Genomic DNA, 24,561 nt, shown 5'->3' with positions numbered 1-24,561 from the left:
TGAAGTAAACATGGAAAACATGTTGAAAAGTGTTAAAGTACATGCAAATTGCAAAACTTCCTTAATTTTGTTAGACTTTGCGATGCAGTTTTTGTCATTTCTAAATATAATCAAGATCAATAATTCTCCAGGCTTTCTGTAGATCTTGAAAAACTAACTTTAGCTGCTTTTTTGTCATTTCCATCCCAGCGGCTGACCATATCGCAGACTTATACAGGGATTGGACAATGAAACTGAAACACCAGTCATTTTAGTGTGGGAGGTTTTATGGCTAAATTGGACCAGCCTGGTAGCCAGTCTTCATTGATTGCACATTGCACCAGTAAGAGCAGAGTGTGAAGGTTCAATTAGCAGGGTAAGAGCACAGTTTTGCTCAAAATATTGAAATGCACAAAACATTATGGGTGACATACCAGAGTTCAAAAGAGGACAAATTGTTGGTGCACGTCTTGCTGGCGCATCTGTGACCAAGACAGCAAGTCTTTGTGATGTATCAAGAGCCACGATATCCAGGGTAATGTCAGCATACCACCAAGAAGGACGAACCACATCCAACAGGATTAACTGTGGACGCAAGATGAAGCTGTCTGAAAGGATGTTCGGGTGCTAACCCGGATTGTATCCAAAAAACATAAAACCACGGCTGCCCAAATCACGGCAGAATTAAATGTGCACCTCAACTCTCCTGTTTCCACCAGAACTGTCCGTCGGGAGCTCCAAAGGGTCAATATACACGGCCGGGCTGCTATAGCCAAACCTTTGGACACTCATGCCAATGCCAAACGTCGGTTTCAATGGTGCAAGGAGCGCAAATCTTGGGCTGTGGACAATGTGAAACATGTATTGTTCTCTGATGAGTCCACCTTTACTGTTTTCCCCACATCCAGGAGAGTTACGGTGTGGAGAAGCCCCAAAGAAGCGTACCACCCAGACTGTTGCATGCCCAGAGTGAAGCATGGGGGTGGATCAGTGATGGTTTGGGCTGTCATATCATGGCATTCCCTTGGCCCAATACTTGTGCTAGATGGGTGCGTCACTGCCAAGGACTACCGAACCATTCTTGAGGACCATGTGCATCCAATGGTTCAAACATTGTATCCTGAAGGCGGTGCCGTGTATCAGGATGACAATGCACCAATACACACAGCAAGACTGGTGAAAGATTGGTTTGATGAACATGAAAGTGAAGTTGAACATCTCCCATGGCCTGCACAGTCACCAGATCTAAATATTATTGAGCCACTTTGGGGTGTTTTGGAGGAGCGAGTCAGGAAACGTTTTCCTCCACCAGTATCATGTAGAGACCTGGCCACTATCCTGCAAGAAGAATGGCTTAAAATCCCTCTGACCACTGTGCAGGACTTCTATATGTCATTCCCAAGACGAATTGACGCTATAATCGCCGCAAAAGGAGGCCCTACATCATACTAATAAATTATTGTGGTCTAAAACCAGGTGTTTCAGTTTCATTGTCCAACCCTTGTAAATCAGTCAGCCATAAAAAGGCTTAGAAATTCAAAGAATGAACCACTGCTGTCTCATCATGCTGTATAACAGAAAACAATAAAATATCTTTAAATGTAATCTTTAAGTAATTTGTTAGAAGCAACTTTTATTGCTGTTTAAGTCGAAACTATAAAAAAAACAAAGAAAACACTTTAAAAGCACAGAACTAATATTTTACCACCAACCAAATGACTATAAAATATCTCTTAGCAGAAAACTTGGCAAACAGTAATGATGTACTGAAAGATGATGCATAATTTATGTTTAAATATGGCTTCAAAATGTTAACAGCAATAGTTTGAACACGAAACTTCAAATACACATTAGTAACAACTCTTGCAGTTACTCAAATGTTAAATTATATCTGATTGGATCTGGTTATTGCCTGATGTAGATAAGCTCACTAAAAGCCTCCAACCATAGTTGTGTTGTTTTGGAATAAGATTTACCCTGGTCTTTTCCGAGAAACACATTATTTATATTTGAAGAGAAACAACACGCCACACGGGAATAACAACAGCCCATTTATTCATGTTCCAGCAAGATGTTCTGCTCTTGTTCTGTTGACATTTTATGTTTGAGGAAGGCCCAACTCGACTGGTGTTCAAACCATCTGAACAAGTCCCACTCTGACCAGTTTACCCACTCAGATGACGGTTCTGGTGCGGATGAATCAGTGGGTTTTAGACAGGTCTGAGTACAGAGCTTGTTGCTTGTACAGTTTAATTTGATGTTTTTAAAAAAAAAAAAAAAGGCTGACAAGACAACTTGTGAAAAAATAATTATGAAACCCACCAAGACACAGTCTGAATAAAAGAAATATAAAGACTTCAACCTCTCCTTATTTCCCTGAAGGAGACAAAGAGGCAGAAACCTGTAGGTTTGGCTGCAGCGCTGGTTGTTGGATTAGTTAATCCAGCTTTGCCAGAATTAAGTCTTTTCAATGGTCACAGGCAGTCACTGTGGATCACATTATGCTTGGATGATGGCCTTGGCACTGAAGGCCATGTAATAGACTAGGATGCCAACCAGGCCAGCCACCACCTCGGTCGACACCCAAGGGCCGCTCCAAACACCCTGAAACAAGAGGTGTGGAATAAATGAGTCAACTTGCAAATGATGCATTCAGAGCTGGGTGGTTTTTAAATAAACAGTTTTAGTTATTTTATTAAATCTGAAAAATCATTCTAATATGGATGTAGGAAAAAAATATTTTACTGATTAGTGAGACAAAATAGTTCCTCAAACTAAAACTGGCTGAAGGACTGACTAATAGCTTTGTTTTTGTCTGTTTTATAAAAGCAGGAATCCCAACATTGAATCAGACACTTCTGCTGTTATAATAACTTTACTTTTTATTTTCTATTTATTATCTGTACAGCAGTACAAATATTAGTCTGTGGACATGTCTAAGTGTATATAACATTATGTTGGGTTTGATTTGTCCTTTAAGTCGGGGCTGGTAATGACATCACACCTGAATCGACAGCATTCTAGTTGCAAGTAAGAAAACACCATCGACTACCATCAGAAAGAGATAGAATAGATAAAACAACAAAATATTTTTATTTTCTGCAGGGTTTTTGGTGCAAACAAATAAATAAATAAAAAGGGTTCAAATAATTATATATTTTATAGCACCATATGTGCCACTGATTAAGCCAGATTCAAACCATCAGAAGGAAATATCTGCAACGACACTATATTTGGGCAGCCATATTGGATACCATACTCAGGGTTGCTCCACAAGATGGAATTTTCTACTTCTGGGGGAGTTCTTTTGGTTTTCCGACTGGGAATTCCAAAAATCTTACCTCCGAGTACAAAGAAAACGCACCACTTTAGACACTGTGATAGTATGTAAAGCTGAAGGTGCCTTCAGAGTCAGTAGAGGGTTTCGGGAAGTTTTTCTAAATCAAATTTAGTTACTTTAAGACCTTTTAAGAAAACTGCTATTTAAATTTAAGATGTACATGGAGTGTAAAAAAAAAATAACTAAACTTAACATATATTCAGTTTATTTCATAATTTAACCAAGTTAAATGTAACTTTGCCAACTTAAATTGGCTTGAGTGTTTTTAAGTTAACGAACCTCGTCTACAGCTTATAGCAAACTTCATACCAGTTACTGATGACTGGTTTTACCAAACTACTGAAATCCCTGTTTTCAAACCAAACCGTCAAATTTTCCACATTGATGAAGGAGCTAGCAATAAATAGCACATCAAGGTTTTGATTTTAATTATTTAAATGTAGAGTAAGTCATTTCGAGTAGCAGGATTATCTTTCAAATTGAGTTAATTAGTTCCCTGCTACATGGGGTTTGTAGTTTTGTCACACATAACACCCAAATTCCAGTTACAAATGACAGAACAAATGCCGACAGCACATTTAAACAAAAAAACAAACTATGTAAAATGAATGAGCAAGTGTGAAGATTAAAGACTTCACTCAATATAATTTAGGACCTATTATTAAGAATCTGCATGTTTCAAGGCTTTTTAAGGCATAAAATTTGGATCATTAAATGAATGACATTGTAAGGCCTAGCAGTAACCTTCTTGACTCACCCTATGGTCAATGTTGACGGTGAAGAGAGGCTGAATTGCATTTACGTCTTCATTGTTTCTCTGAGCCTGAAACAGATAACATGTATTTTTATTAAACATTTTACTTAAAAAAAAGAAATCATCGAAAAGGTTTGAGCCAAACCACCTTTCGGAGGGCGCTGTAGGACTCCTCGTCGAAGAATTTGACCTGATACGTTCCAGAGGTGGCCTGTTTGTGGGGAAGACTCCAGGACACCTGAAAGAGAATCAGAAAAAACTGATTCATACCCATTCAGTGTTCTCTCTTTAGTAAAAGTTTTTTTTTACCCTTTATGGATTCATGCTTAAAAAGCATAAGTGCCAAGACATTTTGGTCAAGATGTTAAATATAAATCAATCTGCATGGCTGTTTTGAAATGTAGAAATATGAGCAAATTCCAGTCTTCGTAACCTTTCTATTGTTTATAATAAAAATATGAATTGCTTGGATGCAAATATTGGTAGGATATTGTATTACAAGTGGCATCCATACAAATTCTGCATGACAACATGTTTGGCCTCATGGGTGGATTTTTTTCTATATTTTCAAAGCTTGTAAAGATTGGTTGGGTATATATTGGTGAAGCAAAAGAAAGAAAAGAGCCAAGAAAATGTGTTTCTCGTAATTAATACCATCATTACAATATTCAGCAAAAGCATTAAAATTAAAGATCATGCTAACATCTTGCAACCCTAAAAGAGCTTAGAGAAAATTTCATGTCTGAGCTCTGAGTGGACAATTCTAACACATAAATATGCTTTAAACCATTCCCACCACATTATGCTGCCACCACCATGTTCCACCATTTGGGATGGTGTGCTTAGGGCAATGGCCACATCTACTGCTTTGCAAAATGTTCAGATCTGGCTTTTCTTCCTTCCTTAAAAATATGAAAACTGTAAATCCTCTTCCTTCCTTCACAAATAAGCACTACTTTGTTTTAATCAATCACATAGAATCACAATAAAATACGTTAAAACTTGTTGTTGTAGCATGCCAAATTGTGACATGGATACTTTTACAGGGTAATGTACACTTAACAAAGCTGTTTGTGTTGATAACTTTTGCCCAAACCACAAGTTATAAAACACATGGGTCTACTAACATCTGACTAGAAATTACCTTTTGTTTAGGGGATGGTTTAAAATATTGTGAATTAAGACAAAAAAAAAAAAACCCAGCCAAATAAACTAATCCACATGTGGGCCAATACCTGGTATTTTCCAACATCCTGACCTCTGGTCACAGGGAACTGTCTTCCATTGACATCAGCATAGAGAGGGACACTCTGCAGAGGAGAGCAGAGGTCATGACAGTCAGTCCCTCAGTTACAGATCAGTAACTCAATGATGCAGCTCTCTATGCGAGAGTTACCTGGGCTCCGTTGGCGCAGGTCAGGCTGAGCTCCACAATGAAGACGGACTCTGAGGAGATGACGGCGTCAGAGGTGGTGTAGGCCGACGGGGTGATCACTGGGTCCTTGCAACTCTCCCCTGCAACCGAATATGTAGATTAGCTAAATATCTGAGACACCTGAGCAATTAAAACCATTGACACTGGCTTAACACTTAGTTAAAAGACATTTAAAGATAATTTGATAGGCTGTATGTTAGCATTACAGGCTAACTGAAGCCAACAAATCTCCTGATATGGTTCTCTTACACTCACCCGAGCAGGCAACAACCAGCAGCGTCAAAAACGCAGCTATCCGGATCATTCTGATGTCTGATTAGTTGTTTTTTTTGCTTCCAAATAAACTCTAAAAGAACCGCTGTACAACCTCCACACTGTAAGAAGGAAGTCCACCTCAGCCTACCGCAACCACACCACTGCGCCTGCGCTGCAATGAGGCGGACGTAGCGCCGCACAGCACTCTGGGAAACAACACTGGAGACACGTCATCAGAGAGAATCCAAAAACTGAATGGAGTTTGGAAAAGACTTTAATATTTAACTCCGATTCTTTATGGAGTATAATCTCACAGAATTCCCAATGGACGCCTGTGAAACCACATTAAAGTTATCCTTGTAGCGGCTATAAAGTATCTATCAGTTTTATCAATCTAATAAATCTAATGTTAATGTCCTGAAGATTTCTACTAATCTCATAGGAGTCTGGCTCTCACAGAGTGAGTGTAATAATAAAGGCTTTGCCTGCATGCAGTTTGTTTTCACCATTCCTTTGAGTTCAGAGGTGAAAACTAGCCTTTGCTTAACAAATGCAACATAGATTAATACAGTAATCCAGTATAGATTATCAATGTTTCATATTAAACATCTTTTATTCAGATTTTACTACTTTAAGGAACAATACATATATTGTATTATTACCAGAGCACTTGTAAGCAGATTCTTATAGTTGTAGGTAGATCTGGTTTCTTTATGATTTATACAGTTTTACAATTAAGCCCAAAATTATTCATACCCCTGGTAGATTTAGATTAAAAACTATTTTCATTCAACCAAGAAAAGTTTTTGATAGGAAATGAGATATCTCAAATCTCTAAGAAAAAAAGCCCGATGTATATAGAGTAACCAGTTTTGAAAAGAATCTCTCATTTAGTTCTTCACTGTAAATCACAGAACATCTCAGGCCTGTTCTTGACAACTTTACACAGCAAATAAAGAGGCCAAATAGGCCAGGAACAACAAGATAATTACATTTGTTTTGAAATCCTCAAAAGGGTTCCAATAACAGTTTATAGAAAATAGCCCATTTAGGGCGAGGAAGCCTGTAATGTACAGAATAAGGGACCAAAATGTCCAAAGCAGGTGTATAGGACAAAGGAAAACTTCAGAGGAATGTTTATTTGCAGTTATTCCTGCATATCAAGGTAACACCACAAACTGTATTGAAAGAAAATAACATTTTTTTCGATGTGGCTCAGTTTTGATGCTCCGCTCCTTCACACTATGAAGTGTTGTACAACTTTCCAAAGTATTGAGTGCATATTTGCCTAGAATTAAATGTCAAAATAGAATAGGTTTATTATGTACAGACAAATCAAAGTGGGAAAAAAATATTTTTATATATATAAACAAACCACTACAGCCACAGTATTCACAGTTGTTTATAAGTTGTATGCATTCATCTTATTTTAAAAGAGTTCATGCAAAACATGTTTGAAAATTAGAACATAACTGGATCATAACTATCCAGCTGATAACCAAGTTAAAGTTGCAGAACCTCATTTAGTTGTGCGCAAACATTTTTGCATTTCAGGTTATTCACAGTTTTCATAAATTACTGTAGGTCTAAAGTCACTCCAGTAAAAATCATGAGCAGTTGTTGAGTCCTTGGTGCCTCGGAGTAGGAACCACGGGTCGCAGGCCATCGATTTCTAGAAATAGATGTGCTGAAAGCCGATGTCAGATCCCCTCATATTTCCCATCGGTTTTCATTAGCATCGCCTCTGTTTATGTCATTTGCAGATGCTGGTCCTCTCAGTCCAGCGGATCTGCTGCTCTGAAAATCCCAGTTCCTCTCCCCCTCCGTCCGTCACGCTTTCCTTTTTTCTGTTGAGCATGAACAGAAGCAGCCGATATGGAGGCATCCTGCTGTATTTGTCGTGTCAGAAGCTCCTTGAAGACAGAGTCCATGTTTTGACAGACTTCCTTTAATATGAGATAAATGGAAGTATAGAATGAAAATAAATCAACAGCATACATATTCAATATATTTTACATCAATAACATATTTTAGAAAATATTTGAAAATGTTTAGCAAAATCCTTAATACAATGGGCAAAATTATTTTCAAAACAATTGTCATCATGGTTTACAAATTGCTTTAAACGTATTCTTTACTAAAGAAAATAAATTTTAAAATATCTTAAAATTAAACAGACCTTATCAACTTTACCAACCAAGTCCTCTGAGGATGAATGTTGCTGAAATCTGAATGCAGAAAAAGAAAAATCAAACCAAATATATCTCTCTTTCAGACTTGAAGAACTGAAAATAGTACAATGAATAAAGTGATATAGTCACTTTATTGATATAGTGTTATAGTCATGCTAGTAAATTGCATAAGACAAACAAATAAGTGCTATAGTAATTTTCTAAAATGTAAAGAATTAATATTTTGGGTGTTAAATTCTGAGGTTGCCATTTTCTTTTTCATCTAAAATAATTAAAGTCCAACATGTATAACCAAAAAAGTAAATGGTTTTGATACAAATTATTCTTCTACACTTACTAGTAGGTGTAGTAGAGTGATAGAAAACCAACAGACAGTTCTGAGCTAAAATGATCTCAAATACCATAAAATGTAGAGCAAAACCAGACAGGAATATGGGAGGAAAACAAAACTACAATTTCTGTAAACTTCAAGCCATTATACACTGTGATGCATGGTGGCTCAGGCATCATGGTATGGGAATGTTTCTCATACTATGGTGTTGTGCCTATTTCACATACCAGGGATCATAGATCAGTTTGAGTGCATCAGAACACTTGAAAAAGTCATGTTGCATTATGCTGAAGTGAAAATGCATTTGAAATGAGCATTTCAATAACCAAATCCAAAAGGAAGCCTCTTGGTTCCAGACAAGGAAGATCAAAGTTAAGCAGTGGCCATGCCAATCCAGTACTAATCCTGTAGAAAACATGTGGGGTGACATCAACTTGCTATTTTTGAGGGAAGACTAAGATATTCAGAGGAATTTTGGAAAGTGCTCCAGTTGTTCTGGGCTGCAGTACCTGTTTAGAGGTACAACCACATGATCTAAAGGTAAACCACACTCCTTAGAGGCCTTCTTTAAATGACGCAAAGCTGTAATGTGGGAAACAAAGACTGTAATGATTAGTTGTTTTTAATTAGGAATTTTATCAATTATAGAAGCATTTTATAATTTTGTTTACATATGCATTTTCAATTTTATATATATATATATATATATTTTTGGTTTTTTTTTGTTTTTTTTAACACATAAACACTTATTTAATGGCTTATTTCAGGAGTTATGGCACTCGATGAAGGAAAATGCATATTTGAACTGGAATAAGTTCAGGGATAATTTTAGGTAAAAATTTTATCAATATATATTTAAATATATGCATATTTGTTTAACCTGAGTATTTCAAGTCTTTTTGGTTCATAGATTAATACCAATTAGTGTTACTTACTCTTTGCGCACATGAGAAGGAGAGAGTGCTCTTCTTTGCATAAACTGCGGCCCAACTGGAATCTGCAAGGTTATCTTTCCAGCTGCAGAAAGGCCGCCTCCTGCTGGTATCATACTGTAATCTAAGCAGCCACTGCTGTTGGCTCTTGGACGGTCTGCTTTTGTCGATGCGGGTGCTGCAGACATATCTGGACCATTATCAGCCGAAAATCCCATTTCGAAATCTGTTCCAAAGCACGTTTGTTCATTATTATATAAAGAGTCACCCGTTTCAACTCTGAAGCCAAAAGAAACAGAACACTTACCGTCTTTGCTTTGAGTGTACTCCACCTCAACTTCTCCTTCAGTATTAACCTCACTGTGAAAGAGATATCCAATTACAGTTTCACTTTTTCCCACATGTTCCATATATGCTTCTATCTGTGGGTTCAAACACGTTTTATCATCTCACCAGTCGCCCTGTTCGAGTGTCATACACTTTTCATACATTGGTCCTTGTACTTCACTCTGACTGGGGAAGATGCTCTCCTGCTGCAGGATGATGTCCTTCACCAGGGCGTTGATATGAGGTTGCAGAGTCACAACATCATCATCCTGTTGCCCTCTTACCAAGCTGGGGCCGAAACACACGGCCAGGTTGTATGGCTGCATCATGTTCTCATCACTGTACTGAGACACACTGAAGGCAAGGAGAAAAAAATCTTGATTAATCAAGATTATATACACTAATAGTCATCCTCAAAGCAACAACAAGGTTAATCACAGCACAGTTTCAGAACGTAGGAATTCTTGCCTAAAACTCATTCTTGCCAAGCTTAAGGTTTCTCAGTTCTTGTAGTAATATTTGACCCTGAACAAGTTGCTCTCAGTTCCAGGATGTTGTTTTGCTAGCCCCACTGTTTTGTGGTCTAACTGACGTTTTGGTTGGAATGTTAGGCTAATGGAAGATGGTTTTTAACTGAAATAATACTTTTAAAAACTTCCCACGTCTCTCGGCCATCAGTGTGTCTGATCAGCTCTGGGTTTATTATAGTCAATTTGTACCTTTCAAGCCCAATTTTATTCACTGAAGCCAATCACCTCTGTGCAATTCATCATTTTTCTCAGATCCTTTCTCTAGTCAAACTGTGCATTAATTTGGCAGTGGTAGCAATTAAAAATAGTTTCTTTATTGCTTTCTGCTGCTGCTACTATCTATGGTTGCTTTCATACTGCTGAATAAGCCTACATTTGCCTTTATTTTTGGGATAACTTAAAGTCAAAGTAGTGTTTGAACTTAATGGACACTTAAGTAGGTACAGCTATTCTTCGTTGGCACAAATAGCAACCCAGCTAATCACATTGCAGCAACTCAATGCATTTAGGTATCTAGATGTGGCAACAGTAACGTCGGTTAATCTCAAATTGTCTCTAGCAGCAGAAGACATTGGATGCCACTCCTGTCAGCTAAGATATTCAGGCCTTAATTTGCACAGATTCATCGAAATTAGAAAACAGATGATGGTCGAATGAGTCTTGATTTGAGCTGTGATATTCAAATGTTTGTATAAAGATAAAAGCATGCATCCATTATTCTTGTATCAAAATTCAAGTCTATTAGTGGTGGTTGTTGGATGTTAAGGAGGGTATTTGTTGGCACCATTTGAGCCCCTTGATTGAGCATCATTTAAAGACCACAACCTACCTTAGTTTTGGTTCTGACCTCCTGATATCCATCTTCTGATGGATACTTCCATCAGGATAATACACCAGGTCACAAAGCTCTAATTGTCTCAAACTGGTTTACTGAACCTGAAAATGTGTTCACTGCACTCATGTGGCCTTCACAGTCACCAGATTTCAGTCCAACAGTTCACCGTTGAGACATGGTGGAATGGGAGATTCAGATGAATCTGCAGCCAACACATCTGCAGTAACCATTATAAGTCAACATGGACTTAAATCTTTGAGTAATGTTCAACACCTCCTTGAATCTACGACAAGAATACCGTTTATTAGATAAATAGGTATTTAACGCACTACTAACAATCTCTACCCGATTAAGTGGCCAGAGAGTGTAAAAACGGCACCACATGGCCTTTCAGTAATGGCCTTTAGTTGACTGAAAAACATACAATTATGGAAAAATAGTCACATCCTTGTTATTTCACATGGCTTAAAAGGGATAAATAGCAGGCAGATGCTGTCGCTTAAATGAATGAATAACTTATCTCGGTGATCATCTCCATAAAAGCAGGAGTTTTGGCTGTTTGTGGGTCTACGGCACTGCGGTGTGTTTAAACACAATGGGAAGGTGGAAATCAGAATCAGCTTTATTGCCAAGTTTGTACAGACAAACAAGGAATTTTACTCCAGTACACTTTGCTCTCAATAAAAAAGATCTTTTAAATGCACATATATATACACAATTGGGGGCTGCAGGGTGGTGAAGTTGGTAGCACTGTTGCCTTGCAGCAAGAAGGTCTGGGTTCGACTTCCGGCCGGGGCCTTTCTGTATGGAGATTGCATGTTCTCCCCGTGCATGCGTGGGTTCTCACTGGGTACTCCGGCTTCCTCCCACAGTCCAAAGACATGCCTGTTAGGTTAATTGGTCACTCTAAATTGCCCTTAGGTTTGTGATCTTGGAATAGCAATAGTTGCTCTCCATCAATCTGAGAAGAGCTACATCTCAGAATCTACAGGCCTTAACACGTCAAATGTTAACGTTTATAACAGGACAATTAAAGACTGAATGTGTATGGCTTTTCTGGAAGGGTTTGCAGGAGAAAGCATCATCTCACTAAAATGAATAAATGTCAGCACAACTTTAAAAACCTGCCTCTGAATAAAACCCTAGGATCCGTGTTCTTTGGACACATATGACCAAAGTAGAGTTGTTTGGTCAAAATGTAAACTACCATTATTTGGACAATATCAAACACAGCATATCAGAACAAACAACCCAACTGACGAGCACGGTGGTGGAGGAGTGATGATTTGGGATAGTTTTTACATCAACAGTACCAGGGTACCCTGCAGGCAATGAGTCAACCAAAAACTCCTCTGTATACAAAAAGTATCCCAAATCTAAAGGCGAGGAAGCCTACACCAGGATAACTGCGGAAAGAAAAGAACAAAGGCATTGCAAGGACTCAGTCAAAGATTAACCTGAAGCAGTGTTGTAAAGCACAGTGGACCAGTATCATTAGCAAACGATGGGACAGACTGGTAAACAACAATTGCCAGTTATTGCTGCTACAGGTGGTTCTACAGGGTGATGCATCATGCAACATAGTTAGAAGGAATTAATTTTGTTGTACCCCCCAGAACAATGAGAATAAAGACTATTTTATTCTAGTGTTTCTCGTGGCTGTATAGACTGTTGTGTTTTGCACTATGACTGTAAATCAAATAATCTTTTCCTATGTGGCCAAACAATTTTTAACAGAAATCTTTACCACAGCATAGCTTGCACATGTTCTTTTACCCAATTGTTGTAACTCTGTCATACTTGGGGCCATGCTAGTTGTATTCAAAATAAAATGTCGGTTTCAACTATTTACATGTTAAATAACATGCAAGTGGAAACAGACACAAGCAGATACAAGAGAAGCCAAGAAAAAATTGAAAACTTCTTTAGAAACTAATATAGTTGCTACTAAAGCATGTTTACCACTGAATGCACAGTGGATTTGCCCTAAACTCTGTAGCCGGTAAAATTTCAGCCTTCACATAAGACATAGCTGGTCAACCACAACTGCCTCTGCCAGCCAACACTTTGCAGGCATGGGGACTATGCTGCTGAACAACCTTACATGCTTTCAGAGCACCACGATACCACAAGGAAAAGACAGGTTGCACTATGTAAAAAAAAAAAAAAAAAGCAGTAAAAGCACACCTATGGAGGCATGCTAAAAGCTGGTATTTTCCCATGCATCACTGATCTGGCAGATTTGGCCTTTTGGCATGTTCATGTCAAATCAATAAGATGGCAGAGCTGAACTGCTGACCTTGTGTTTATCCAAAACTCAGATTTAATAGAAAGCAAAGAAGTGTGTACAGGTCCTTCTCAAAAAATTAGCATATTGTGATAAAGTTCCTTATTTTCCATAATGTCATGATGAAAATTTAACATTCATATATTTTACATTCATTGCACACTAACTGAAATATTTCAGGTCCTTTATTGTCTTAATACGGATGATTTTGGCATACAGCTCATGAAAACCCAAAATTCCTATCTCACAAAATTAGCATATTTCATCCGACCAATAAAAGAAAAGTGTTTTTAATACAAAAAACGTCAACCTTCAAATAATCATGTACAGTTATGCACTCAATACTTGGTCGGGAATCCTTTTGCAGAAATTACTGCTTCAATGCGGCGTGGCATGGAGGCAATCAGCCTGTGGCACTGCTGAGGTCTTATGGAGGCCCAGGATGCTTCGATAGCGGCCTTTAGCTCATCCAGAGTGTTGGGTCTTGAGTCTCTCAACATTCTCTTCACAATATCCCACAGATTCTCTATGGGGTTCAGGTCAGGAGAGTTGGCAGGTCAATTGAGCACAGTGATACCATGGTCAGTAAACCATTTACCAGTGGTTTTGGCACTGTGAGCAGGTGCCAGGTCATGCCGAAAAATGAAATCTTCATCTCCATAAAGCTTTTCAGCAGATGGAAGCATGAAGTGCTCCAAAATCTCCTGATAGCTAGCTGCATTGACCCTGCCCTTGATAAAACACAGTGGACCAACACCAGCAGCTGACACGGCACCCCAGACCATCACTGACTGTGGGTACTTGACACTGGACTTCTGGCATTTTGGCATTTCCTTCTCCCCAGTCTTCCTCCAGACTCTGGCACCTTGATTTCCGAATGACATGCAGAATTTGCTTTCATCCGAAAAAAGTACTTTGGACCACTGAGCAACAGTCCAGTGCTGCTTCTCTGTAGCCAAAGTCAGGCATTTCTGCCGCTGTTTCTGGTTCAAAAGTGGCTTGACCTGGGGAATGCGGCACCTGTAGCCCATTTCCTGCACACGCCTGTGCACGGTGGCTCTGGATGTTTCTACTCCAGACTCAGTCCACTGATTCCGCAGGTCCCCCAAGGTCTGGAATTGGCCCTTCTCCACAATCTTTCTCAGGGTCCGGTCACCTCTTCTCGTTGTGCAGCGTTTTCTGCCACACTTTTTCCTTCCCACAGACTTCCCACTGAGGTGCCTTGATACAGCACTCTGGGAACAGCCTATTCGTTCAGAAATTTCTTTCTGTGTCTTACCCTCTTGCTGGAGGGTGTCAATAGTGGCCTTCTGGACAGCAGTCAGGTCGGCAGTCTTACCCATGATTGGGGTTTTGAGTGATGAACCAGGCTGGGAGTTTTAAAGGCCTCAGGAATCTTTTGCAGGTGTTTAGAGTTAACTCGTTGATTCAGATGATTAGGTTCATAGCTCGTTTAGAGACCCTTTTAATGATATGCTAATTTTGTGAGATAGGAATTTTGGGTTTTCATGAGCTGTATGCCAAAATCATCCGTATTAAGACAATAAAAGATCTGAAATATTTCAGTTAGTGTGCAATGAATCTAAAATATATGAATGTTAAATTTTCATCATGACATTATGGAAAATAATTAACTTTATCACAATATGCTAATTTTTTGAGAAGGACCTGTATATTACTCGTTAGTTTTTTTTTTTTTTTGCTCTTTTACATTTTATTGTATTTCCTAATGTATCTTTTTATAAATAAATTTGAGTAGAGTTTGACAGTTAAGATTAGCCACCTGGCAATCAGAAAGGTTGTAAGTTTGATTCCAGTTTTCCCCAAAATGCTGATGTGCCCTTGGGCAAGGCACTCAACCCCAGGTTCCCCTTTGATTTGTACTTTAGCTGTGTACATCAGTGAGAACATCATTAGTGCAGCTGGATTGAAGAAGACTCCAGTATAAGCTGTCCTGAGTGGTTGGTGTGACCAGAAACAAGCCGTATAAGTTCAGTCCACGTGCCATTTGGTTTTTTGCCACACAGAGATTTGTCTGTGACAATTGGGTCTGTGGCAACCCCTCAGTGGGACTTATAACTTCTTGTATGATTGTAACATGACAAAAAGTGGAAAGGGCTATATATGCTATTTCTGATGCTGTGCCCCTTTATCAATACAGAACTGGCTGACAAAATTTTAAAAAATAAATCATTTTATTCAGTCATATTGGTGCTATGAAGAGTTGAGCATTGTCTGAAGTGGTACTTGGTATTAAAAGTTTGAAAACCCCTTATAGCCTGCATTTGTTTGCTTCTGCCCTTTTTAAGTTTGGTTCTCTAGTTTGCTAGCCTATATGCCCACACAGAGGTGGAACTTTCAGCTTTGTTTTTAAATTTCCCTCAGCTGTATGTGTAGCTCTTGAAGTTACAGTACTCACTGATGAAGGAAGGCAAAGAGGTATCTCGTGACAACAATGACGGGCTCAGGGTAGGAAGATACCACTGCCTTGAGATGAGCTGCTCTCTCTGCATCGTCCTTTATTTCTAAGGAAATGCAATAAAAGAGAGATCAGCTGTTGCTGTGCATCTTCAGCCAAGTTAAATGTTTCCTCTTACACAAATACTTACGGCAGCACTCTAAGAGTTGACTGGTGCTGTCCAAAGAAAACAGAGGATTCTCCAGACATCTGAAGTAGAGCTTTAGCACTCCGGCCACAGAGTCCAGATCATATCTCCGTTCAGACAGTGGATCCTCTCCTGTAGGTAAGGCGATGACACACTGTCCCACATTATTAACTCTCCACAGTCAACCTTATCCTAACAAACGGAGATACAAGAACACACACAGATCTCTTGTTCAAATGCAGATACCTCGTTCAAATGCATCCCTCAGGCCGTTGACCTCCATCTGTGATCCTGGTACTCTAAAAATTCCTTCATGGTGGAGACCTGAAAAGGAAAACATACTGTTACAATCCTTTGGTCCTATGAAGCAAAGGGTTTACATTTCCACTGGCATAGTATACTTAAACACAGACTATATGAAGGTATAACACTGAGAAATTATGAAAGCTGTTTGTTCACCATTCTTCCAATCTTGAATATTTACCATAAAGGTTGATAAAGCGAATGCAGCTTTCCACGATGTTCGGAATCTGTTGCCCTGAAGCCTAAATAAAGAATAAAAAAAACATACTTATATGAAAAACATAAATATATGAAATAAGAAATAAATACACCAACCTTCAGCACATATCTCAAATAAGTATGATATATACAGAAATATTGTAAATTACTTGAATAAAACAGACTTCTGCTATTGCTTCCACAAACAGCACTATGATAAATAAATTAAAAGAAAGCAAATACCAGCAGTAACATGTGATATTTTAATAAATAGCAATATTTGTAATATGTTACAAATAATATTGATGTTAAAAGAAATGTTGTTTCTACTACTACATAATAATAATAATGTGAATTAAAGCTTTGTCAACACCGTGGGAGTCTCACATCTCCATGCCACTGGGGAGTCCCAAGCTCAATTCAACACATCACCACAAGGCGGTACTGTGAGCAAACCTTCCCAATACCTTTGGTCATGCAGAGTTCGAGAAGCCTATAATATTTGATGGAATTCTGACCTTCCTGATGGAAGGTTTTGTCAATTTCTGTTTGGTGGCGAAGGATTACTGAAGACTTCCTGTAGTGTTTAAAACTGTCATTTGAAATGATGTTATTAGACAAAGTTAGAAACTTCTACAGGCTCTCATTGAGGGCTATTCAACACAGAAACCTGTGACAATGTTCTCAGGGGGCGTGGCTGAAGTGATATCATCAGGTGACCACAATGTTGAACAGTCGTCCACAATGAAGCACACATATTCTGGGGGGCGCAGTTGAGTCAATCTCCTGTATATTCCTCTTAAGCTGTTTGGTGGTGGACAAAGATCCTTCATTTCCAGTTTGGAGCAAATTGCATCACGCATGTGTGATTTAGCCGACCGTATGCAAAAGGTGAGATACTAAGATCAATCATACTGAATTTGGTGCAGATCAGATGAAAAATGTGTAAATTAGGACCAAACAAAAGGTTATGGAGTCATGTCGAACTTTGCCATGAACACACCCTCCAGCCAAATGTCTCAGCACCAGAAACCAACTTAGACCATCTTGTTATCCGTCTCTGGGGACAGTTTAATGTTGATTAGGTGAAGGGGGTCAAATGTGGACCTTCCAAAGTAAAACGTTACACTTCCTGCTCTTAGAGGGCAGGGCTTCGATGATGTCAGCATTTGACCATTGAGTATTGTTTGGGGCCAGATGTGGATCAATCCCAGAAGGTTTCATGTCTGTGCAACTTTCCATATAGGAGCTATAACAATTTAGTTTTTCTTAGTGAAAAGTGTCAAACTTTTAGGTCTGACCCAGCCCCCTTAACATGCTCAAAAACTCACATGTTGATAACTTTAGATCCCCCATACCTTCTGAGCAAACTGACCAAATTTCAAGCCGGTCAATCTAAACCTCTAGGATGAGTGTAATCAAATATAAAACGCTAGAAATGGCAAAAATGGGGTAAAAAAAAAAAAAAGCTAATTTAATCCAAGATGGCAACTTCCTGTTTGTTGTATAACATGGGTGAAGGAGATTTTTACGTAGGCCTCTGGGAGTTCTACAAGCGAACCGAATTTCATACCTCTATGATAAAGTTAGGTGAATGTTTTGAAATTGTCAGGAGGGTGCTGTTGTACTGTTTTTATAGCGAGTTGCTTTTAAAGCATGTAATTTTTCACCAGGACTGACGTGTTTGCAAAATTCTAATAGAAGTTTTTAAGAATACACACAAAAGTAAAAGTTGCAGTAGTGCATCAAGTACATTGTGCAATGAGAAATAAGGATTTTTTCATACCTTTATGAAGGACAACATGTCTCCACTGAAAAGTTTGTGATTGTGAAACAAATTGCCACTTGAATGATTTTTTCTGATGCACAGAGACGTCCCAGAAAACCTGCAGAAAGCAAAACATAGACCAATACGTTTGGTTTTCTAATTGCATATTCTTGCATTGTTGAATTTTATACCAAGTCGTTATAAGGTAAAAAAGGAACAAAAATCCAGAATTAGAAGTTTTACCTGGGGTGATTTCCACTTGATGCTTCAGCTAAGAGGGAACATAAGATTTATTGAAAATGACAGGACAACTTAGTCTGACTTTCAACTGATTTATTTACCTAATCGGTAAGTAAAAAAAGGGAACATGATTTTAAAATATAAATGACAAATACTGTAATATCACAACAGTACTACAGTTTTTTTTAACAATGGCACATTGTGTCTGCAGTTTGCTTTGTTGCATAGTAACGTGAAATGCAGAAGTGGTACCTTTTTCCACAGCCACTTTAAGCAGGTCATGTTTAGCTTGGAGCTTAGACACCAGTGAACTGCCAACAAGATATTCTTTTACTTTCTGTAAAACCAAACAAATGTACAAAGTTATGATTGATAAGTGCTGCAACAATAACCACAGAACGCCCCTGAAAGGTTAATTATTTTGGTCTGCTGACTCACAGTGAAGTAGACGTTTTCTACTTCCAGCAGGTTGGCCCTACGTCGAGCTACGCTGGGTTTAACAGTCAGATTCTCATTGCTGCCCGCCTGAGAAAGCCCAAAACCAACACTGGACTCCAGATCATTGTCACTAATGCCCTCCAGTAGTGAGGACTTGGCTGTCAACATGCTTTTACCAGCCTGCATGACAGAGAAAAAAAAGTAGATCTGCTCAACCAAAAGGTCATGCTGTTCAGGATAGGATAAAAGTAACACAGATGTGTGGAAGCAGGAAACACACTGTATATGCAAAACACCAATTTAAATAAAATGGAACAGATAGAGGAACATGACCATGGACTAAGAGCTGAGCATTCTTGTTTTGGAGGCCAAAGTGAGATATGTACTCTGTGTATGGTCTTAAAAGATAAATACTTCACAATCTTTTCTTCCACCTCTCTAGCAAACACTAGGGCTTGTATTCATGTTCTTTGAAATGTTTCTGATTTTGTCACCTTATAACCACAAACTTCAATGTAATTTAGAGGAATTTCATGTGACAGGCCAGCTCATAATTGTGAGGTTTAGGTTACAAACTGTAATTATTCTGTAAACAAAATATTTCCTATTGTGTTATGTGGCCACATTGCTGCAGAATGGTCAATATCCCCATTTTAGAAAGGAGAAATCTATCATTTCTGCTTCCCATTAAATGTATTTGAATACTTCAAATAAAGAAAAAATCTCTCAGATCTCCAAACTAAGAGATGAGTTAATGTTTAAGTCAGAAAATGACAAGAGGCACTGACACAAAACCCAAATATGATAAACTGGACACCTGGGAGGATTATAAGGTCTTCTCCCGATACTAATACAGCTCTGAATTGTTCTGAAGTCAGATATATATGAAATAATTTTATGTAAAAGGACAAGACAAGTTAAAGAGGTTAATGAGTTTTAAAGTGAGGTGATCTTTACCTCTTCCGTTTCTTCAGTGACTGTTTTCAGTCGGGTTTGTATCTGCTTGAATCGAATCTCTATCTCGCACCTCATTTCACACTCTGCACTAACTTCAGAAATCTGCAACATGCAAGAAAACTTTGAGTTGTCTGTGCCACTTAAAGTTACATACTTATAATCGACTCAATAAAACCCACCTGGTCTTCTTCGTGGGGCTGGTAGGGGAAGCGAAGGGGCATGGAGAAGGTGTTGTAGTGGTCCTGCAGTAGTGTGTCTCTGTCACGGCTCTGGTCCAGTCCGGACACTGCCTCCTGGAGCTGCTGCAGACCTTTGTTCAGGTTCTGCTGGGCCCATGACTGTCTGGACAGGTAGGCTTGCATGACCTGACCCAAAGACAGGTGGTATCCTACATCTGCACACTGAAGAAAACAGCCTAAATGAGCTGCAGATGGGGTTGTATATGAAAAAAAAATGTTTAACCTGAAGCTCATACATCTATGAGAGTGGTGATGTCCTGAAGGTAGTACTTATTCATGGAAGAGTTTGCTGCAGACAGGTTTAGGAGGTATTCGTTCCTGACCTTGCTGCACTTCAACTGTATCTCCTGGACTTTAACTTGTCTCTACATAACACAATCAGTTTACATAAGAATTCAAGCAGTCAAATAAACAATATGCATGATTTACAAAAATCATACTTGTTTACTTTTTCTATCAACCTTTCCAGTTTTTTAGCAGCGCTCTGCTTTTGCTTTTCCTCCTGTTTTTCCGCCTCCCTCAGCTTCCCCTCTGCACAAACAAACTCTGAGTGATACTGGTGGTACGTCCGCCGCGCCTGCACGTACACACAAACATGCACTGTTTTTTTTTTTCTCTGTGTTTAGGAAACAGAAACCATTTTAAGTGGTTGGTTTCTTTCTTACCGTCTGGAGCTCAGAGGTAACCTTGAGTAGTCCGTCTTGCAGCTGAGTACAAAGGTCCTTACTCTGGAAACATAATGTGGAGACAAAATATCACAGATGGCACAAAATAGCAGGAGCAAAGAAAGCCTAAAATCTGTCGGTGTTGAGACACCTTCAGTGAGACCATCAGAGGTATATCTCAATGAATTAGACTATCATCAAAATGTTACTTCAGTAATTCAATTCATTATACTGACATAGTTCATTTCAGACAGCTCAGGTTTTATTTCTGTTAATTCTGATAACTGTGGCCTGCAGATAATGAAAAGCAAAAATTTGGTTTCTCAGACAATTAGAATATCATTTGACCTACGGAAAAATAAATTGTTATGGCCTACAAAATCATGAGGAAGATTGCTGACTTGACAGTTGTCCAGCAGACAGACATCGCTACTCTCTATAAGTAGGGTAAAACGCCTAAAGGTCAGTCTTTAAAGAAACTGGCTGTTCAGACAGATGAGTCCTTGGATATTAAGGGAAAGTTTGGTGAAAGGAAAATGTGTGATAGAACAAAGGCACACAAGAAACAGGGATAACTGAAGCCTTCAGATCATCAAACTTTAGGAATTTTGAGGATCTGAAAAGCAATTCATCTTGTGCCGGCCTGATATGTCTTTATTGTTCTTATCAAGTAAAACATAGTAACAAAATAAGCGTGACTGTCTACCAAGAAATTACATAAAGACCCATGCCTTTTTCAGCTGACAAGCTTTAAGAAGAGGCTGATTTCATTCTCCAGCAGGAATTAGCACCTTCACACAATGCCAGAGGTACAAATACCGGTTTTAACGACCAGGACATCCTTTTGCTTGCTCAGCCAACTGGCCTTGCATGCAAAAGTGGGTTATCATTTTCTGAACAACTGATTTTGATTTCTAATAAGCTGTAAGCCAAAAAAAAAAAAAAAAAAATCATAGCAATAATAGCAATAATTATTGGGTATATATTATAATTAATTGCTATTAATTATAATAGCAATAATTATTGGGTTAAAACTTAGCAACCACCTTTTGTTGACAGTGTCTTTGATTGTCAGCTGGACATCTGACAAGTCAACAGTCTTTCCCCATGATTGTGTAGGCCATAACATAACACTTCTCTTTCAAAAATGTATTTTCTCAAGTAATTTTCTTATAAACCTAATTTCAATAATAAATGAATGTAGAATCAAAATATGTCACCTTCTGTGTTGTAATGAATCTTTATAATAGTTTCCCCTTTTGAATTTAATCACTCAATTAACTTAACATTTCAATGACATCTCAACTAGTCAAGATGTACCAGTAAACGATCATTAGTTCAATGCTAACAGCACCTTCTTAGCAAGACGTTGTGTGTACTCCAGACAGTGCATGATGGGCTGAATGAGGATGTTGCTGCAACTTTCACTGAGTCCACTGTGGTCCTTGCTTTCCTGGCGGGTTTGAGACAGGAGAGCCAGCCAGACCAGGGAGACTGAGTGAGTGCTGGGCTCCTTTCTGAGAGGGAAAATGAGTTTCATTCAGTGTTCTCTGATGAACTGCTAATTGCTTTGTCACATTATACTATGTCATTACCTTTTAATCCTCAAAGTGAACCTTTCTGTAAGTTTTTCCAGGGAACGGGCGTATTCGCTTTCAATCTCACCCCGTCGCCTCAGGTATTCTGTCATGTCCTGCAGTTGTTGGGTCTTTTGCTCCAGCTGCAGGTCCAGCACCTTCAGTTGGTCTAGAAGCTGACAACGCATCTCTGGAAATATTAAGTGGAAAGGGAAACAAGATAACAGGTCAAAAGCAAAAGAGTGACTCATTCTGAAAGTTTTGCAGCAGGCTTTCAGATAGTTTTCCCAGTAAATGCTGGCCACAGTCAAGAAGAGGAGTGATAGGTGTGAAAATGACAAATGTCACAACTTTTACCTTTTATCTGTGTATCATAGTCCACCACACCAACCCTTTCCTTTCGAAGCTTTGCATGAGAAGTCATTGCTGTTCCAACAGAATGAAATTCTGTGTCAAGTAAAGAAAAATCACAATAAAAAAAAAAATCATCAGCTGTGTTCTGTTTAGCATAGACATAACCCGATTTGTGTGCATGTAAACAGCTCTAAACTATTTGCTGGACACGCTTTAGCAGCCATAAGCTGCATGCTGTTACTGCACCAATCGCACCTTTTCATGAAAATTCTCGCCTCAGTGCCCACCGACCAAAACCAACGTCTTCCTGCCACATAAAGTGAAAAGAGAAGTTTGGAGTCTTTGTTCATTTTACTGTAACTCATCTCCCCCAAACCGGTGGCTCTCTGCTTTTCTAAGTGGCAAACAGCTAGAAAAGCAGTTGGGCAGGTGTTGCCTACAAGCACCAGGCCAGTTGCACTGCAGGGCTTTGCAGGGGTGCAGAAAAGAGCTCCCACACCATCTTAGTTTTATTCTAAAGATAGGCTGAACCATGAGGCAGAAAACTCTGTGGGGATGTTTGCTTTGCAGACAACAGGTGGTCTCAGCGGTGACGTTGAAGTTTACTGATGCAGTCACAGCAACTGCCGGAAGGTTTTACTCATTACTTGAATGAGGGTGTTTTGTATTATAGTGTTTGGCGCAACATTTTGTACCAAGACTTGTCTTTTAAACTTTAAAAATAAAATAAAACCTGAGGAGATAATACAAAAACAGAAGTATTACATTTTGACCTGCTTTCATAAGGATATGGCAAATAAATAGGAATAAATCAGTTCTTTTAACATGTGAAATTCTATCACCAACCTACTAGGTAACATAATTTTTTGGTAACAGTGCACATCAGAAAGGGGAAGAACAGGGTTTTTCTTGTCGGGTCATAAAAACTTTGTACACTATCAGCACCACAATTCTTTTTGCACTCTTTAACTTCCCCTTTTCTTTGCCTTTTTTAAGATTAACCATCATCAGCATTCTCGTCAGCTAAAGCATGGACTCTCTTTTTTTAAGAGACGCTTACCAACTGACCTGCAAAAGTGAGACTAAGCAGAGCCATAAGCTCCCTGTTCAAGGGAGGAATGTCTCAATTTATTATTTTACGGCATGTGTCACCTTTTCCACATTCAGGTTTTGTTCTTTAACTGTACAATCACCAACAAATCACAACTTTCAGCCATCACCATAAATATTGGCTCAACCTTACAACAAGAATAGCTGTACAAATCTTATTTTACCTTTAGTCTTACAGGTAAAAACATTAAATCTGACAGGGTTATAAAATAATTACAGCCTGAGAGTTATGTCTGCTGCCAATAAAAACTGAGGTTGACATGCACTTCTCATGAGAACTGAATATAAGTCATTTTAGTTGAATCAAACAAAGATGAATAAAGGTCAAATAGAACCAGAAAGCTAACAAAATGTATTACCTTTAGGAGATGTGTTGACAAGCCCCTTCCCCTGACTCAAACAACTCAATAATGCCAGTTAACAGCACATTGAATGGTTTTACCTCCCCCTAAATTTGGACATGGATGCTTGTGGGTGGAGCAGAACTCATATCTCTCTATGACTAGTTCTCTCCCTTTCTCACATACACATTTTGCTGTTTTGCAGCTCTTCATTTCTCACCCAGCCTTCATCTTGCTCACACATATAGTTTGCAGCATCAGCATGTGATTGTGCAAGTATGACAAGCAAAACCAGAAAAAAAACCTTTTTGTGTCAAGCCCTTCCTCTCTTTCTTTTTCATGCTGCCTCCTGAACTCCACACTTCAGGGTTTGACTCCTATCATATTACAGCTGTACTCACTGATTAGTCCCTCCTCAGAGGTGTGGTGTCAGCGATTGAGTGAAATCAGGTTGAGGGTTCAGGAAAGACACACAAAAAAAACCCTTAAACCAACAAAAACAAATATAAAGATAGATATGGGGTGTCCTTTGCACAAGGGTTTAAATACATAGTGATTTGTTCCAGAA

At 38.8% G+C, this 24,561-nt stretch overlaps 2 protein-coding genes across 4 annotated transcripts; both read right to left on the bottom strand.

Moving 5' to 3' along the window:
• Nucleotides 1–2,017: 2,017 nt before the first annotated feature.
• Nucleotides 2,018–5,933, bottom strand: ssr4 (signal sequence receptor, delta). Its single transcript, XM_047390384.1, has 6 exons — nucleotides 5,764–5,933; nucleotides 5,470–5,588; nucleotides 5,309–5,383; nucleotides 4,222–4,311; nucleotides 4,077–4,142; nucleotides 2,018–2,583 (listed from the first exon to the last, which is right to left on the bottom strand). The coding sequence occupies exons 1-6, from the start codon at nucleotides 5,810–5,812 to the stop codon at nucleotides 2,479–2,481; spliced, it is 504 nt and encodes a 167-aa protein (XP_047246340.1). The 5' UTR covers nucleotides 5,813–5,933; the 3' UTR covers nucleotides 2,018–2,478.
• A 950-nt stretch (nucleotides 5,934–6,883) lies between these two features.
• arhgap4a (Rho GTPase activating protein 4a) lies at nucleotides 6,884–24,349 on the bottom strand. 3 transcript variants are annotated; one of them, XM_047379758.1, is made up of 22 exons: nucleotides 24,298–24,349; nucleotides 22,546–22,635; nucleotides 22,207–22,378; nucleotides 21,966–22,128; nucleotides 20,612–20,674; nucleotides 20,395–20,523; nucleotides 20,183–20,311; nucleotides 19,887–20,108; nucleotides 19,708–19,809; nucleotides 18,751–18,930; nucleotides 18,565–18,649; nucleotides 18,316–18,343; nucleotides 18,091–18,190; nucleotides 16,288–16,348; nucleotides 16,050–16,127; nucleotides 15,807–15,935; nucleotides 15,617–15,722; nucleotides 9,672–9,899; nucleotides 9,526–9,578; nucleotides 9,222–9,444; nucleotides 7,943–7,991; nucleotides 6,884–7,709 (listed from the first exon to the last, which is right to left on the bottom strand). In XM_047379758.1, the coding sequence occupies exons 1-22, from the start codon at nucleotides 24,332–24,334 to the stop codon at nucleotides 7,539–7,541; spliced, it is 2,598 nt and encodes an 865-aa protein (XP_047235714.1). In that variant the 5' UTR covers nucleotides 24,335–24,349; the 3' UTR covers nucleotides 6,884–7,538. The 3 variants fall into 3 exon arrangements, with proteins under 3 accessions (XP_047235714.1, XP_047235725.1, XP_047235718.1); XM_047379769.1 differs by having other exon boundaries at nucleotides 22,546–22,614; nucleotides 24,012–24,337; XM_047379762.1 differs by having other exon boundaries at nucleotides 24,012–24,336.
• Between the last annotated feature and the right edge of the window lie 212 nt (nucleotides 24,350–24,561).

The sequence above is a fragment of the Girardinichthys multiradiatus genome, chromosome 1 (genome assembly GCF_021462225.1).
Source record: "Girardinichthys multiradiatus isolate DD_20200921_A chromosome 1, DD_fGirMul_XY1, whole genome shotgun sequence".
NCBI classification, from domain to species: Eukaryota; Metazoa; Chordata; class Actinopteri; order Cyprinodontiformes; family Goodeidae; genus Girardinichthys; species Girardinichthys multiradiatus.
This window is presented reverse-complemented; position numbering and strand designations above follow the sequence as displayed.